At 40.3% G+C, this 15,671-nt stretch overlaps 1 protein-coding gene across 13 annotated transcripts in view; it reads right to left on the bottom strand.

Annotated features, from left to right (window-relative positions):
• LOC105483316 (ataxin 7) overlaps positions 1–15,671 on the bottom strand; it is a 150,526-nt gene that overhangs the window by 1,976 nt on the left and 132,879 nt on the right. For 7 of the 13 annotated variants that reach the window (XM_071092029.1, XM_071092030.1, XM_071092031.1 and 4 more), the window contains 2 exons: positions 13,904–14,882; positions 4,240–12,753 (listed from right to left, as the gene is read on the bottom strand). In XM_071092029.1, coding sequence (XP_070948130.1) covers positions 12,565–12,753; positions 13,904–14,882 — 1,168 coding nt within the window. In that variant the 3' untranslated portion in view covers positions 4,240–12,564. The remainder of the gene's footprint in view (positions 1–4,239; positions 12,754–13,903; positions 14,883–15,671) is intronic. The other 6 variants (XM_071092037.1, XM_071092036.1, XM_071092038.1 and 3 more) reach the window with 3 other exon arrangements.

Genomic DNA, 15,671 nt, shown 5'->3' with positions numbered 1-15,671 from the left:
AAGATTGCAGCTGGGTTCAGATCCTAAATGCCTCAGATGGTGACACAGCCCATTATTTCTTACCTGTAAGCTTCCTGATTTTTTAGAAGAGTACATACTATATAGTGGCCTACAATTAAACAGTGTCTCCCACTTAGTATACAAAAGATAGAAGATAATAAAATGTGTAATAAGCTTTCCCTCAGAAACAAGTAACCATATAGGACAGGAAGTTACCCTATTTTAGGACGCCGACATAACCTGGATTACAGAATCTACCAAGGCCGATCTCAGTTTTCTAAAACCTTGTATGTAAATATTAGCAAACTGAATCTTTTTTCCAAAAGTAGGACCATAGTAATAGCAGTGAGGAAAACAAAGTTGTTCCCCTGTTTGAAACAAGTTATTACTTTATTAGTTTTATCAGTTTTTTTTTCAGTGTGTCAGATAGGAATAAGTACTATAAGAAATATAAAACCAGATAGAGATACAGGGTGTAGGCTCTCTTCTGTGAGGTGTTGTGGAAGGCTTCTATGGTAAGGTGACATTTAAGTGAAAAGGAGGGAGAGCCCATGCACATATGGAGGGAAGAAAGACAGGGAAAGTCACTGGTAATTTTAAGTGCAGATTTGGCTTACCTTTTAAGTCTCACTATGACATTTGGTGGCATGGATTGTAGAGGCAGCTGGATTTGCTAAAAGATTAGAATGGGGTGAGGAGGATGAGGGGGAGAAAATTTATCAGAGGAGATGCTAAGCTTTTTGGCTTAAGTGAAAGATGCCAGAGATACTAGTGACCTTAATGAGCAGTTTTGGTAGAGGTGAGTTCAGAAGAGAATGGCAAATGGCATTTTACTGTAAAAGGCAGGGGAAGGAAAGAAGAGTTTTGAGTGTTTTTGTTTTAAAGAGCATTTACTGATGGGAATGATCCCTGTTAACATATTAGTAGAAAAAAACACATGATCTCATTTGATGGAAAATTATTTGATACAATTCAACATTTCTTCATGATAAAAACTCTTCAGTAGACTATGAATAATAGGCTGGGAAATCAAAGCCCTATCACAAGGTAATTAATGGCAAAATATTAGAAGCATTATCTTAAAAGTGAAGACAGTGGCTCTCATCGCTGGAAGAAGAGCCGTTGGTTATATGCCAAGGAAAGCAATGTGGCCAGAGCGCTGTTTTCAAAGGAGTTTCCTGTAGGCACTATGGTGGAGGGAAGGCTTTTAAAATGCTGAATATGCCTAAAGTATTTGAGAATAGCCACCTATGAATTTCTAAAAATGCTTATCTAGAAAACATTTCTTGAAGAAAAAAACCTCAGCTTTTTGGGTTTCTACAGAAAACCAAAGCTAGTCAGGAATGCAAAGGTGGCTTCTGAATGTTACAAAGTTGCAGTTGGTCACCCACAGGCTGCAACTGGCACACCCTAAATACTTTTTGCAAGAAAAAAATTTATAGTCACCACGTAAAAGTTGATAGTTTAAAAACCACATATCTAGCTTCTCTGGAAAAAGGAAAGATTAGGCTAACTCTGGACTCATGCTCCAATAAGCTAAGCGACAAGCATAGCTTGTTTTCCAGTGTGCCCCAGTCCACCCAGTCTGTTCATATACACTGCCTGTCTGCCTGGCCCCTGTTGGCATTTGAGTTTGTTATCCCTGCACTATCCCCAATATTGTACATGTGAAGTTGATGGTTAAAAGTCTCCTGTGTTAATCAACTAGGACAGGGGTGTCCAATATTCTGGTTTCCCTGGGCCACACTGGAAGAACTGTCTTGGGTGCCACACAAAATACACTTAGTTGATGAGCTCAAAACAAAAAAGAAACACCTCAAATGTTTTAAGAAAATTTACACGTGTGTTGGGCCACATTCAAAGCTGTCGTGGGCTGTGGGTTGGACAAGCTTGAGCTAGGAGAAACTATCCAAATAATTCTCAACCATCTTGTCTCTAGTAGCTTTAATTGATACAGCTTGTTTTTTGAAAGTCTTACTTTTCTGCTTTTATTCAAGAAGGGTACTTCACAATATGAAAATAAGATTATGAAATGATAGTTATATTTGCAGAGCGACAGAGCTAAAACAGTTATACATAGTTCCTTTTTCATGTTGGTAAATGTTTTCTTTTTCATGTTGGTAAATGTTTTCTTTTGAAGTTGGAAACAGTCTTATTTTTAACCCTGGTTTCAGTCAAAATTATCCTAGTGTGAAATGACATCACCAGGATAAACTATCTTTTGTGGTTATTTTTAAAGCAAAAATGCCAGTTTCTCTTATCTCAATAAAATTTGATTTTATAGCAAATCTATCCAGTAAGAGATAAATATTTTAAAGCTATGTCAAAGTATAGTAATCTATTTCCTGTATTAGAAATAATAGCTTTAGGTCAATTTTTAACTTACTAAATAGCAGTGTCTCTTAGGACAGTGTAAAAACCACTTTTGTTAAGCACCCAGCTTTTACCTGCCCCAGACAGCTAGAAGGATACCTACAACTTGATCACTGAGCATGCAATACTCCAATACACTTAGGATTTTGTGACTGAATACATTTGGTCTTTTATAACCTGACCAAACATTAATTGATAAAAGGCTACTAATCATTAGCAAATCATTTCTGTAATTTCATATTCTGAATTAGTCCTTGGTGCTGCCGTTAACCTAATGTTTTTAAGAGGATGAATAGTTGACAGTTGAAATACCTGCCCCCATGATTATGGGGAAAAAGGGTGGAGGGAACTATGATAATCCCTGGCCTTCCCAATGCTACATAAACTTGTAGTTGCTGGTAACAAACCTGTGCCTCCACAGTGGCAATGGGGCAGTGAGGTAAAATCCCCATCTGGAAAACATGAAAAGCTCTGACAATCACTAGTTTTGGTTTCAAAGCTATAGAGCCACAGATTTGCATTATGCTTGTGTTTCTGAAGGAATATAAAGGCTATCAGGAATTTGTAGCAATCATTTTAACCTTGACATACATGGTCAAAGGGTGTAACTTTTTTTTTTTTTCATTTAAAAATCTCTTACAGTGACATAACTTTCCCTGTACAAATTGGGTTTAAGAAACAAGAGGGACAATTTGCTATTCAATGAGCCTTTAATCCAACCATTATATATCCCCTTTCCCTTGAAGAGACCATTTAGTTAAGACTACCAGCGGGTGGCACCTTGACAACTTTACCAACCTTGCCTTTTAGAGGTGACCAGAGACCTGTGCTTTTCCAAAGTACTGTTATACGTGTAATTAGTATAATATCAATGTGGGGAAACTCTACCTTTGGTTTTTGAGGACTCTGCTTTTCTTGAAATCCTCTGGGTTAGAGATTGTTTATTCATATGCACCTCAGTTCACTGTTTCCTAGTCCTTTGCTTGTTCTCCTGGCCATTATGTTTCCACCTTCTTTCAAAATACCATCTCTTTGAAGCTGCTTACAACCCAGCAACACCATCAACTCACTGTGCTCACTGTCCTCAATCACACATCTCCAAGTCACTCTGCCCTCTTCCATGCAGATCATCCCAGAACCACATAGCTGCCTCAGTCTTCCTCCCAACCCTAACTAATTTGAAATGGACAACCTATACAACACCCTTGGCTTCACAGTTCCTCAACCTGAATTCCAGTGCTCTTTTCCTTCATGCTGCTTCTGTCCACTGCCATGGTTTCCACCCAGGAATCACAAGCACATCTAGCCAGTTCTGCTTTTGAAAATAATACTGGAATTCCAATTCCTCCATTCCCTGTCCTATTCCTAAAAGTGCTGTATCACTTTGATAACTCTGGCCCCTGGATCCCACCTTGTAGCCCCTCACTTTTATTGGCCACATGGAATTGAATGTGGACTTTGCTCTGTGACCCTGAACAAATCAATTGTCTAATCATAGAAAAAGTTACCTGGAAGGAGATTCCTAAGATCTAACAAGAAGGTAATTCCAATCAAACCAGTGTCTTAAGAGCACCTGCATAGATTCTACGTGGTGGGCTTCCAGTTCTCTTCCCTGAATACGCAATTCAGACCATCATCACTCACTCAGTCACATCTTCACTCGTACTCTTCTTTAGCAATCTCCCTGCCCAAGTTCTAACTTTTCCACCCAACCCAATACATGCTGTTCCAATTATCCTGGACTAAACAGCAGGATAATAAAACATTACCTAAATGGGTAGATGGCATTGATAATTATAATGGAATCGACTCTAAACTTCTAACCCTGTAACCATCTCAATCTCACCCTTCTCTGCCTTTCCTTACCTCTCTGACTTTTTACTCTAGTGCTCTTCTCCGTTTGTCTTCATGAAAATAGTCTTCTCCAAGGTCTTGTCCTGGGTTTTCTCTCTGGGCCATGGAGGATGGGCTTCAGGTTTGTGATATCCTGGAGGCGGAATATAAACATGTGGTGTGCCTGTGCCTCGGTCAGACAGGATCCATAACTTCACGTGATTCCTGGAGCCTAAGGAGGGGAAAAATTAAGAATCACTGTTCTGACAGGCTTGAATTATCCTGGATCTGCCACCTATTTGTCATGGGACCTTAAGCAAGATACCTTCTTAGGAGTTCCTCATCAGTATGATTGGAATCAAAATACCTGCCCTATGAGGGCTTCGTAAAAGAGAGGATATATATAAAATGCTTGGCACAGTGTCGGGCATATTAAGTACTTAACTAGAGAAGTATTATTTTAACATAATAAGCCAAATCGAATAGCTACCTAATTTCCCCAGGTAAACTCATCTACCCTTATGACCTCGTTGATCATCTAAAAGTGAAAGACAACTCTCCATCTTTATTTTCCAGCTCAAACCTCCCTCCTAAGGTCCATCCAGCCTGTACAGCCAGCTGGGCACTAAACCACAACTTCCCACCAGCAGCTCAAATCTATCGTCATGTCTTTTTCCTTCTCTATTGCCATATCACACATTTCACTTAAAGCTCAATTGGTTTGGCCAAGCTAAAAACCTGAAGTCTTCTTAGACTCACTCTTCCCTTTAAAGTTGAATAGAATTAGACCTCAAGGCCTGTTGGTTCTACTTTTAAAAGATTTCTGAAATCAGTATCAGGTATCCTCATGGTCAGCCTTAGTTTGGAAACTTAATAGCTCTTACCTGGATTACAATGGCTTTGTAACTTATTTTTGTCCGAGGTTCTCACCTGTTGATTCTGTCTTCCATTGTTACTGGGGAGCCATAGGTGGCAGAGATGTTTTTTTGACAGAGTATTAAATTACTAGTGATTCTCCCCTCTGGAGACTTTTTCTTCGGCTGATAGCCTCACTCTTCCTTACCTCCTAAAAGATATTCTAGTTCACGGGTTTTGGATGTAGAAAATGAGGATAACAAGTGCCAAGAATACAGCCCTACAAGGTGAAAGACTACTTTAATTAACTTCCATTAACAACAGAAGCAAGAACTTCTTACAAGAAAGAGGAGACTAAGAAAGGAGTGAGAAGGGAGAGGAACTTAGACTTGATTTAGGGGAGTGCTTTTTGTTAGGACCGGGGACAGGGGCAGGTAAAGACAGATCGTTGAGGCAAAAGAGAGTGAGAATTCGAGATGGGGAAAGAGACTTAAGTGCTTCTTTGATTTTCCAAAGTTTTCAGTACAGATTTGAATGGCTTTGACTTTTGGCAGCTGCACGGTGCTAGGACTGGACCATGAAGTATCTCTGGGCTCTGAGAGTTACATTTGGGTTAATCTAAGCCTGATCCCATGTGTTCCTGGATGAGGCCCCATGACATTTAAGGTCCTTGACAGTCTGACACCAGCTTTTCTAACCCTATAAGGCCCTTCCATCCAGCAGAATTCCTGCAGAATTATTCTCTATCCCTCAACATCTTCATACCCACGTTCGACGCATTTGCTCCATCTGCCTAGAATCTTAATCTTGTCTGCCTTTCTGCCTGGTGAAATCCCACATATGCCAAGATCCAACACTGATAAACCCTTTTCCTTGAGTTGGGATCATCTTGTTATGCAGGGCCGGGATACCTGCAAGGGAATGGAATTAAAAAGGGTAAGAGATTGACTTAGCAGTTGAACCTTTTCTTGGGAGGTTTGAGGACATCCATGGTGAAAGGATTTACCTACAGAGAGCACCTCATGATTAGATTTGTGGCAAGTACTGAGTGGGTGGCTGACTTAAGTTAAGGAGGGAATGGGAAGTCCATAAGGCAGTAGGAACTGAAGCCAACATGACTCTCTCGTATCAGGTATGAACATTTTTGCTAATATACAAAGCAGTTGCTCCTCTTATTTTAAGCAACAAAAATAATTTATCAGAATGATTTGCAAACAGTAAAAATGTCTGGATTTCTAGAGGTAAATGATTATGCTGTGTTCCAAATAATACTAAAATGCACTTGTATTGCCAGTAAGGAAGATATGTAAAAGGAAGAGATTAGACCAGGTCTGGATAAAAAGCTTATCTTAAATCAAAACTACATGTCATCAATTTTGCACCTAAGTACAAACAGAATGTGTTTCTCAATCCATCAACTCCCTCTTGTTTCCTTCACAAACATGCAAGGCCAGAATACAGCAGTGTTCACTGTTTACAGAGTTGCTAATTTATCCAAGGCAAAGCTTTGTGCCTGCAAATGGAAACATCCCCTGGTCTTAGAATTATTTAGCTTATGTAAGAGGGAGGCTAAAGTGAAGGGGCTTCACAAGGGTGTTCAATGCCAAAAGTGATGAAAAGTCAGAGTAGACTGAAAGGGTTTAGTATCACGAGGCAGAAACATGTAAAATATTTCATGCAGCCAACCTTATTTATTGAGAAGTCCTAATTTTATTGCCCGTTAAGTAACATGTTTGTTCCACAAGCTAATTTCTTATAAAGCAAAGCACAACCTTTTCTTATAAATAGTATAAATTATTTTATTTACAGAAACTTGTTACAAAACAAATAGACTATATATTTCTTCTCTTTTAAATATCCAAAGTAATTTTCTATCCCTTGACATTTGTTCATGTTCTATACAGCAGCCAACACAAAGTCCAGCTGAGATGCTCTTGATTATGTGTACAAATTATCAAACTATTCACACGTTTTTAACACAGGAGATTGCTTTTATAACCAAGCTCAAAAAAAAAAAAAAAAAAAGCAAAATGCTTTCAAGGCCCTACATTCACACTGACAGTATGTAGTGCTCATTTAAATGATCTGAAAATGTAAAATGTTTTGCACAAAATGTAAAAATGATTATTTTCTGCTAAACAAACTTTTTAACAATATTTTTTCAAAGCCCAATCCCCCCAAACCCCCGGACAGAATGAGCGACATTAAGAAATTCCTTGGCAACAGAACTCTTACAGGAAGACAGCTGCCTTTATAAGTTACATTTTTCAAATTATACATTTTTTTCATGTTCTCAGAGGTACTTGTTTGTATTCTATTTTTGGAATACAAAATATTTTAAATATTTTATTTTAAATTGTATTTCATGAGTGAGTAACAAACCGGACACATCGTGTAAGTTGCTGGCTGACAAAAAGATCTGCAACCCTTGGTGCCACTAGGCAATCCATCACCAATTGAATTACTATGAACCAAAAGGTCTTAATTTTAAAATACCTTATAAAATTACCAGCATGGGTGGTTTTCAACTCCTCCCCTAAAATTTTAGAAACAATATTTACGTGGAAAAAAGCAAACTCCAAAAGTTCAACTGAACATTCAAGTCTTTTTAAAGAGATTCTGTCTAAGCTTAAAACTAGGTTCAGGCACTTTCAGTTTTTTCCATTAGTTTTAAACCACATCACATACTAACATACATGTGCTCAGAGTATACACACACACACACACACACACACACACAATCACACACTCTCACACATAAAATACTAACAAAAGAAAAGCAGTGTGTCACTTAGTTACATGTAGTCTATCGGGAAACCAGGCAACCAGGAAGAAGCAATGCCCACTTCATCTGTATGAATCCACTCCCGAGACACTAAAAGGGACAAAGACTTTTCACAGAACAGAGGCATCCCTTAAAACTGTAAAGGAGGCAGGTTCTAGAACTATTGGCTTGGCAGTGAACCACTTCAAATTATAAAAAGGTATTTACTTTTATTAATTAATAAATAAATACTAGATGATCTCAATTGTACCAAAACAGGATATCAGAAAAAAAGACCTGTGCAAAAATACATATTTAAATATGTACAATTCATTTTTAACAAAATATGTCTTCTGAAATAGGGATACTTCCATATTTATAATAGAACAAGAAATTCCAAAATAAAGATACAAAAGTAGGTTTTGTATAATTCTTTGTTCATCATTGCAGCACTTTTTTTTTTTTGTAGGTTAAGAAAACTGCAGGAGTTGTCATGAAATTCTATTGGAAAGAATATAAAAATTATCTTGGTTTTAAATTGATACCAAAGTCTGTCTAGAAACAACCCAACCACTGTAAATTTGGTTTTTGCAAGTTAATTTAATTCAAAAAAATACTTGTACTCCCGTGTTTTAAATGGTCTTAATTGTTCATCATCATAAAAAGTAGTTGTAGGAGAAAATAAAATATTTGAACAGTCTAAAATTTAATAGCACTGTTTAGAATAGGTCTGTTTGTGGCAGGCAGAATCCAAAATGGCTAATTTCCTAATCCCGATGCTCTGTGTATTACCGGGAGACATAATGAAATTCAATTAAAACCTCAGTCTAAGAAATCAAATGTTCAATACTTGCTAATCTAAATATCTACATTGTTCTGAATCAACTTGTTATCATGGATCCTATTCACATCTTTCGGAACAACATGATCTCTCTGTAAATTCCATTGCTAAAGGCAACTTTATTTATAACCATCAAGTCCTCTTGGCTCTGAAAATAAATTCTACCCATACCCCATTGCACTTGTCACCAAGGAATCAACTAGGTACGTTCTGATTCCCTCTCACCTCCTCTCTCTTCCCCGACTGGGATGGAAACCACATTGATTTATCCTAACTATGCCAAACTGGCCCATCCATGCCCTCTCCTTACTAAGCTCTCCTGTAGTATCATTTTAAAAACATTTACTGATTGATTGCATAATAATTGAACAAGATACTGTTCTCTCCTTCCTTTAAAAAAAATCAGTATTTTACATCAATTTATAGCTAAAGTATCTGCATAAAGTTTTTGTTTTCTTACATAATAAGAATAATTCTGTAGCAATTCACATTATTAGGCTGGTAACCAAGTTTATTCATTCTACCTGTTGTTGACTTGAAATTCCCTGAAACTGAAGTTTGAAACCCAAGAACTGTAGGGAAAAAAGGATGTACTGACTGGCTCTCATCAGGCCCTGGCCAGGGCAATGATCAGTGCCATGGAAATTTTACCCTGTGTTCGGCAACTTTTGTGTGTTCTTCTAAGCAACAGTGCCTGGTTCTCGTGTCAGAAGCCTGTAGTGGTGGAAGCCCCCATTTAAAGGCTCTGGCTCATACCCGAATTCAATGACACCTTCTCCAAGCAATGCTGTTTTAACGTATTAAGGTCTTTCTTTAGGGTTGGGGTACTAGAAAAAAAATCCTAGAGGGCTCCAAAACTCTCAGGAAGATGGCTGGTATAATCCCAAGAAAGGAGGGTGTGGGTCAGGGCAATCCTATACACACATCACAAAAGACCTTCAGATCGGGACTTACATGTTCTCCAACTCCCTTCCCTTGGTGTCTGCTCTCGTCCCCAACCACATCCAAATAAACATCTGGAGTGGCATGAAGGGGAGTGCATACAAAACCACACAATGCCAGAAGTGCTTGAAGTGGAAACCTACATTTAGTCCCAGGACAGTATCCAAAGAGGAAAACAAGGGTAATGCAGAGAGTGCCTTGGAAACATTTAAATGTATCTAATAATGTCACTTTAAAAGGTGACTTTCAAAAATAGACTAGGTAGGACAACCAACCCAATCTGACATACTGTTTACCATGAAAACTTAATGGATTAAAATTTCTTCTCTTTGGAAATCTTGAAAAAAGTTTTTTCTCCCTATAGTGATTTTAACTTCCTCATTCCCACCCTCCCCCGACCCAATTTGGCCTTCCTTTCTCAAAACTAGCTTGCATTCTCTTTCTTAAAACAAAAACAAAAACAAAAACAAAATCACACAGAATTGCTTTTGTATCATGAAAAGTAAGTCTCCAAAATAATTTATGCTTGCTGTCTGGGCATCGAAAATCTCAAACCAGTTTGTAAGTTAGAAACTTCTGACAGTTTCTTTTCCCAAATTACTTTCAAAAGGCTGGGCTACTTTGTCATGGTGCCTTGGGCTAACATCCGTATTTCATTCCTGGAACACTGCTATCAAAATCTAAAGCCTAATTCCCTTCTTCAGAGGGTTGCTCAGGATGCAGCCCTCTGTCCTCTGGAAGGTTTCTGGTCTCCAGTTAAGGTGCCTAACTGCTGGAGAGTGACCTGCAGACGACAGTGTTAAAAAAAAAAAAAATGGTAGTAAAAGGAAGGAGGGAGAAAGGTCTACAGTAACGCTCTTGCGAAAACATTCTTTTGCCCAGCCAATCTACTTGAAGAGTGGCTCCGTGATATACTGCAAGTTAAAAAACAAAACAAAAACAAAAACTTCTCACAGATTGGTACAAGCAGTCCAGACCACTTTAACACTGATAAAAGCAATTCGGTGGCTGAACTTGATCCAGTGTCCTTTATGAGTACTCACTGCTAGAGACATAGCTTCAGGGAAATCCTCTGTTAAAACAACAGCCAGGCAGGTTTCTACCCTTGAGGCCCACAGGAGGTTGGGAAAACAGACTCAAAGGCATCGTGGAGTCCAGAGTGCTGAGTGGAGGTGTAACTTGTCCTCAAAAGTGTCCGCATTATTCCTCCCCGTGCTATTTTCAGCTGTCAGGGACGTGCCTTTGGCTTTCAAAAAAGAGGGGGTGGGGAAATAATGAAAAGGTAAGTAAGCGTTTACACACTGCACTCTCTTGATTCTAAACAAGAATACTCCAAAGGCTGCACACTACTAAAGTCTCCATTGACTGAGTGACACCAGGAACAGTCAGCTATAGAATTTGGCCTTAGCTTTCAAACGCCTTCACTATTACTGGGCACAATCATTGCAAAGATTTACTTCTAGACAACTGGCTAGAAGAGATGCAGGCATGGGTTTCTAGCTTAGAGAAAAGGCTCTTATGTTTGCCTGTTAGTTTTATTTACTGATTTTGTGTCCTTGAAGGTATTCCAGGTTGTTAACTGAGAAGGGAACAAGGTCAAGGGCCAGCACACACAGGTGTGACAGTTCGCACTCAGGGCAGTGCCCATGCTGGGGGAGAGGAAACTCTGGCATTCACAGTAGGCTTTTACATCTTTGGTGGCAGAGGCCATGAACAGACTCTTGGGGGTCACTACCCAACCCCATCATCTCCCAGACTTGCTAGCGTGTCCCACTCTTCATCCCCTTGTTTAGAAAACTTCAACTAGCCCAGTTATTTTTGTTTTAAAGGCAGCTCCACAAGGAACAGCAAGTAGAGATCCCTACTTTTGTAACAGCAGCATTCTTTAAAGTATTTTGGGGTCATGAGTCCCTTTGAGATTCTTATGAAAGCTATAAGATAAATGAACAAAGACATAAAAATGTGCAACACTTCTTGGGGTTCAATGATCCTTTGATCTCTAAGCAAGCACCCCCACTCCTGCCCCAGGATTTGTGCAGCATAAAAAAAAAGTACTCCTCTGCAGAGAAACTCTCTCTCAAACACAAACTTAAGTGGAAACTGATTTTAAGGAAAAAGCCCAAAGTTAGGCTGTCTGCGTTGTTCTAGTAAGACACAGTGCCACTATATGGTAAAAATCAAAGGTGGCAAAATGGCAGGTCATGAGCCAAAGATGGCCCACAGATACATAGTCTATACCAGATTTAAGAAGAGAAAAAAACGTGTATGTGTGTGTGTGTGTGTGTATTATGTATGTGGATATGTGTGTGTGTGTATATATATATATATGTGTGTATATATATATGTGTATATATACATATACACACACACACACACACACACACACACACACACACACACACACACACACATATCTCGACTAAATTTCACATGCAAGTCCAGATCTGCAGCCTCTCTTTAAAGCTGGTAACAAATGTCTGGAAGCAGCTGCTCCATGTCGCCCTATTTCTAGTAGGCACTGTCAAATCTCTGCTGTGCCCCACCTGGCCCCCTTCTGTCCTTTTTGTTACTTGTGGGCATTAAGATCTACACTCCTGTCTAAATGAAGACAGTGTGCTCACTAATACAGATGTGAGATGGACATTACAGCACAATGGGATGCCCCTCCCATGGGGATCATGTCTCCTGGGGACTCTACTCTCAACGACGGTGTGTTGAATAATGGGTACACCATGTCTTCTGTGTTTATATTGGATTATTATGCTTATAAACTGTAATGAGTAACTACAAACCAAGAAGGAAAAGCACACTTCTCATTTGTCCAGGAATCCCCTGATCAGAATGCCAAACAACACATAATAACCCATAATGTATGCAGCTGGTTAAATTCACAAATATTTTCCCCATACCTTTGGCACTGGGTGTTAATTCACCCAAATATTAGAGGAAAATTACATCACACTAAGAAAATACTAAGAAACGTCTTGGTATTTTCTGAAAAAGTTCTAACCTGGCTGGCATTTGAGTTAAGTTCTGAAGACGAGGAAGGGGAAAAAAAACCATGAAAAAGAGCCTCACATTTTAAATCAGGGCTCTGGGGTGATGTTGCTGAAATTCCTGTTCGTAAGCAAGGTGAGGAGATATCCTGATGAATAAAATAACAAGATGAGAGATGAGCTGGAAGTTAGAGCAAAGGAAGCTGGAAGAAACAGCTACAGGTGAGGTCAGTAACAGGCAGAAGAGCTGGGACGAGACAAAAATACAGCCTAAGAGAGAAAGTCATGGTTAATTATAAATCCCACAACCACTTAGCCACTTCTCTACTGATGGGTTCATATGCAGACTTCTTTTTAACTATGAGCTTGGAATGAGATTTCAATCTTCTGCTATGCCCATACTGAATCCTGTTTTTCCTGCCTCCCTCAAAAACGGGAAGAGAAAATAAGGGGTGAGATTTAACTAGAATATCTGAAATTCTTTTGAGAGGGAAAAATAATAATTTTTTTTTTTTTGAGATATAGTCTTGTTCCGTTGCCCAGGCTGGATGGAGTACAGTGGTGTGATCTTGGCTCACTGGAACCTTCACCTCCCGTGTTCAAGCAATTCTCCTGCCTACACCTCCTGAGTAGCTGGGACTACAGGCGTGCACCACCACACCCAGCTAATCTTTTTATGTTTAGTAGAGACGGGGGTTTCACCATGTTGGCCAGGCTGGTCTCAAACTCCTGACCTCAGGTGATCCGCCTGCTTCAGCTTCCCAAAGTGCTGGGATTATAGGCATGAGCCGCTGCGCCCGGCCTCATTTTAAATCTTAAATCACCCCTTTCTAGATCAGTTTGATTTTAGCCCAGCTTTCCTCAGAGGAACATACTGAAGAACCACTATCCAGGAAACAATGCCTCCTTCCTTCCTTAAAGCCTTGAATGGCACACACTTCACAGCATTGGGATAACATATTATTGGCTATCTCATAAAGGGACTCCCCTCCAATTATGATTTTGCTGTCATGCCTGATGCTTTCTGCAGCTCTATCTACTAAAAACGCATTACTATACTTTTTTTCCGAAGAGCATCTTCCAAAGGCACCAGAAATTCTGGCAGAAGAGCCTGTTTTACCTTCATATGGCTGTGAGCTGTTTTTTTTTTTTTTTTTTTTTTTTTTTAAAGACACCATGAAGCTGAATATCTGTTTACAAACCAACCAACCAATCCAACCAAACACATTTCTGAGCTGGTAAAAGATCCTAAGGGAGAGGAAATGGGCATTCCCATGGGGGTCATAGTCCATTTCCTACCTGATGAAGGAGGGAATTGTTCGTCAGTCCTTGTGCCCCTGCGATGGTGCCTGTATGTTTCATGTGGACGTTGTTCATGGCTGGCACTTTGGCAACCTTTGTGGGTTTGCTGCTGCTGTTGTTGATGCTGCTTGAGCTGGGTGAGCACTTTCTTTTCTTTCCTATGAGTTTGTCTAGAGGAGTGTGTGAGTGGGAAAAACTGCCATGGGAGTTGACAGGCAGTTCATTGGACTGGTGAATGAAGGGCCCAAGAGAAAGAGTGGAATCACTGCTGTTCACCATCACACTCATCCTCTTGATGGATTCAGCAGGGCTCCCGCTGGGGGGGCCCCTCCCTGACTGGTCATGCCGGACGTTCACCGCATTTGCTTTATTCGTCACACAGTTGAGGCCGATGCTATGGGAAGATGTTACCGTTGAGGGGTAGGGAGGCCCAGAGTGAGCCACACAGTTTTTCCTAAAAGACTCCATGGAATGAGAAGAAGAGGAGGAGGAGGAAGAGGAGGAGGAAGAGTGAACCAACAGTGGGGAAGTGTTTTTGCGTTTCTTTCCTGAGCCGCCACTGGTACTGCTACTGGCATTTTGACAGTTAGTGCTGTTACCAGAAGACTCCTTGGGCCTCAAAGATTTGCTGGATTTCAATTTCTGAGGTTTCCTGGACATAGGGGAGGAGGGAACCGAGGAAAGGCCAGAGGGCGTGGAAGGGGATGAGGATGAAGAGGACACTTGTCTGGATTGCATACTGCACACAGGATCCATCGCCCCTGAAGCAGCAGGCTGTGCATTTAGTGTGGTTCCATGAGCTGGTACCGATTTGCTATTTGGGGAGATGCAGGTAGATGAGAGCAGGACTGGGGATGTAGAGACGGTGGCTGCTGCCAGATAGCTGACTCCACATTGTGATGTCGGCACAGAGTTTGTCCGGTGAGGAATACGTGTGGAGATGGGTGAGGTGGTACTGGGCACTGGTGGGATTTTCCTGAAAAAATGAGAGGATAGTGAATGACACTGACCACAGCCATTCACGGAGACTTTCAGATGGCACCCTCTTTGCTTATGACAGAGAAATCATCCACATCAAAGCGATCACTCTGAACTACAAAGCCAATTCTGTCACCTCTCTCCTTCAAATTCTTTAATGCCTTCCTGGGGCTCTTAGAGTAACTATATGTGTGCAACTCCCCGCTGCTACTACCCCAGCCTCTAACTCCACCTCCCACCCCCAATGCCCTGTTCCCTGCTTCCAGCCGTTCCTTATATTCTGAGAAAATGCCATGACCCAATACCCCAACTTCTGCTCATCCTTTAAGTGTCGGATTGCTAATCACCAAATCCTCTGCAGAGAGTCATCCCCAGCTTATTTACCATTGTAGTCCTAGTGTTCAGCACAGTGCAGGAAACACAGAAGAGAGAATTCAGGAACGAGTGAGAGAAAAGGAAGGGTGCAGCTAATTAACAGCAACTGCTAGGTCATAACTATTGGCCTGAACAAGGGACTAAAGCCCCACAGTATCAAGGGATATTCAGCATGATGTTGTAACAATGGATTCTGTTAAGAATGTGTGGGCAAGGTATTTATCAGGGGATGCGGAAACTGTCTAAATTCAAACCAGGGAGGGTCTCCTTTTATTTTAGCTCTGAACGTTAAATGTGACAGTAACAAAATTTCAAAAACTTCTTTGGCAGAATTTAAACTGAGGTGACAGAAGAGAAAAAGACCTGACTGGAAGGCAAGTGCCAGGACTGCCTTGATCCTGACTTACAGGGT

This window comes from Macaca nemestrina, chromosome 2, assembly GCF_043159975.1.
Source record: "Macaca nemestrina isolate mMacNem1 chromosome 2, mMacNem.hap1, whole genome shotgun sequence".
In the NCBI taxonomy this organism is placed as follows: domain Eukaryota; kingdom Metazoa; phylum Chordata; class Mammalia; order Primates; family Cercopithecidae; genus Macaca; species Macaca nemestrina.
The sequence above is the reverse complement of the archived record's forward strand: the minus strand, read 5'-3'. Positions and strand labels throughout refer to the sequence as shown.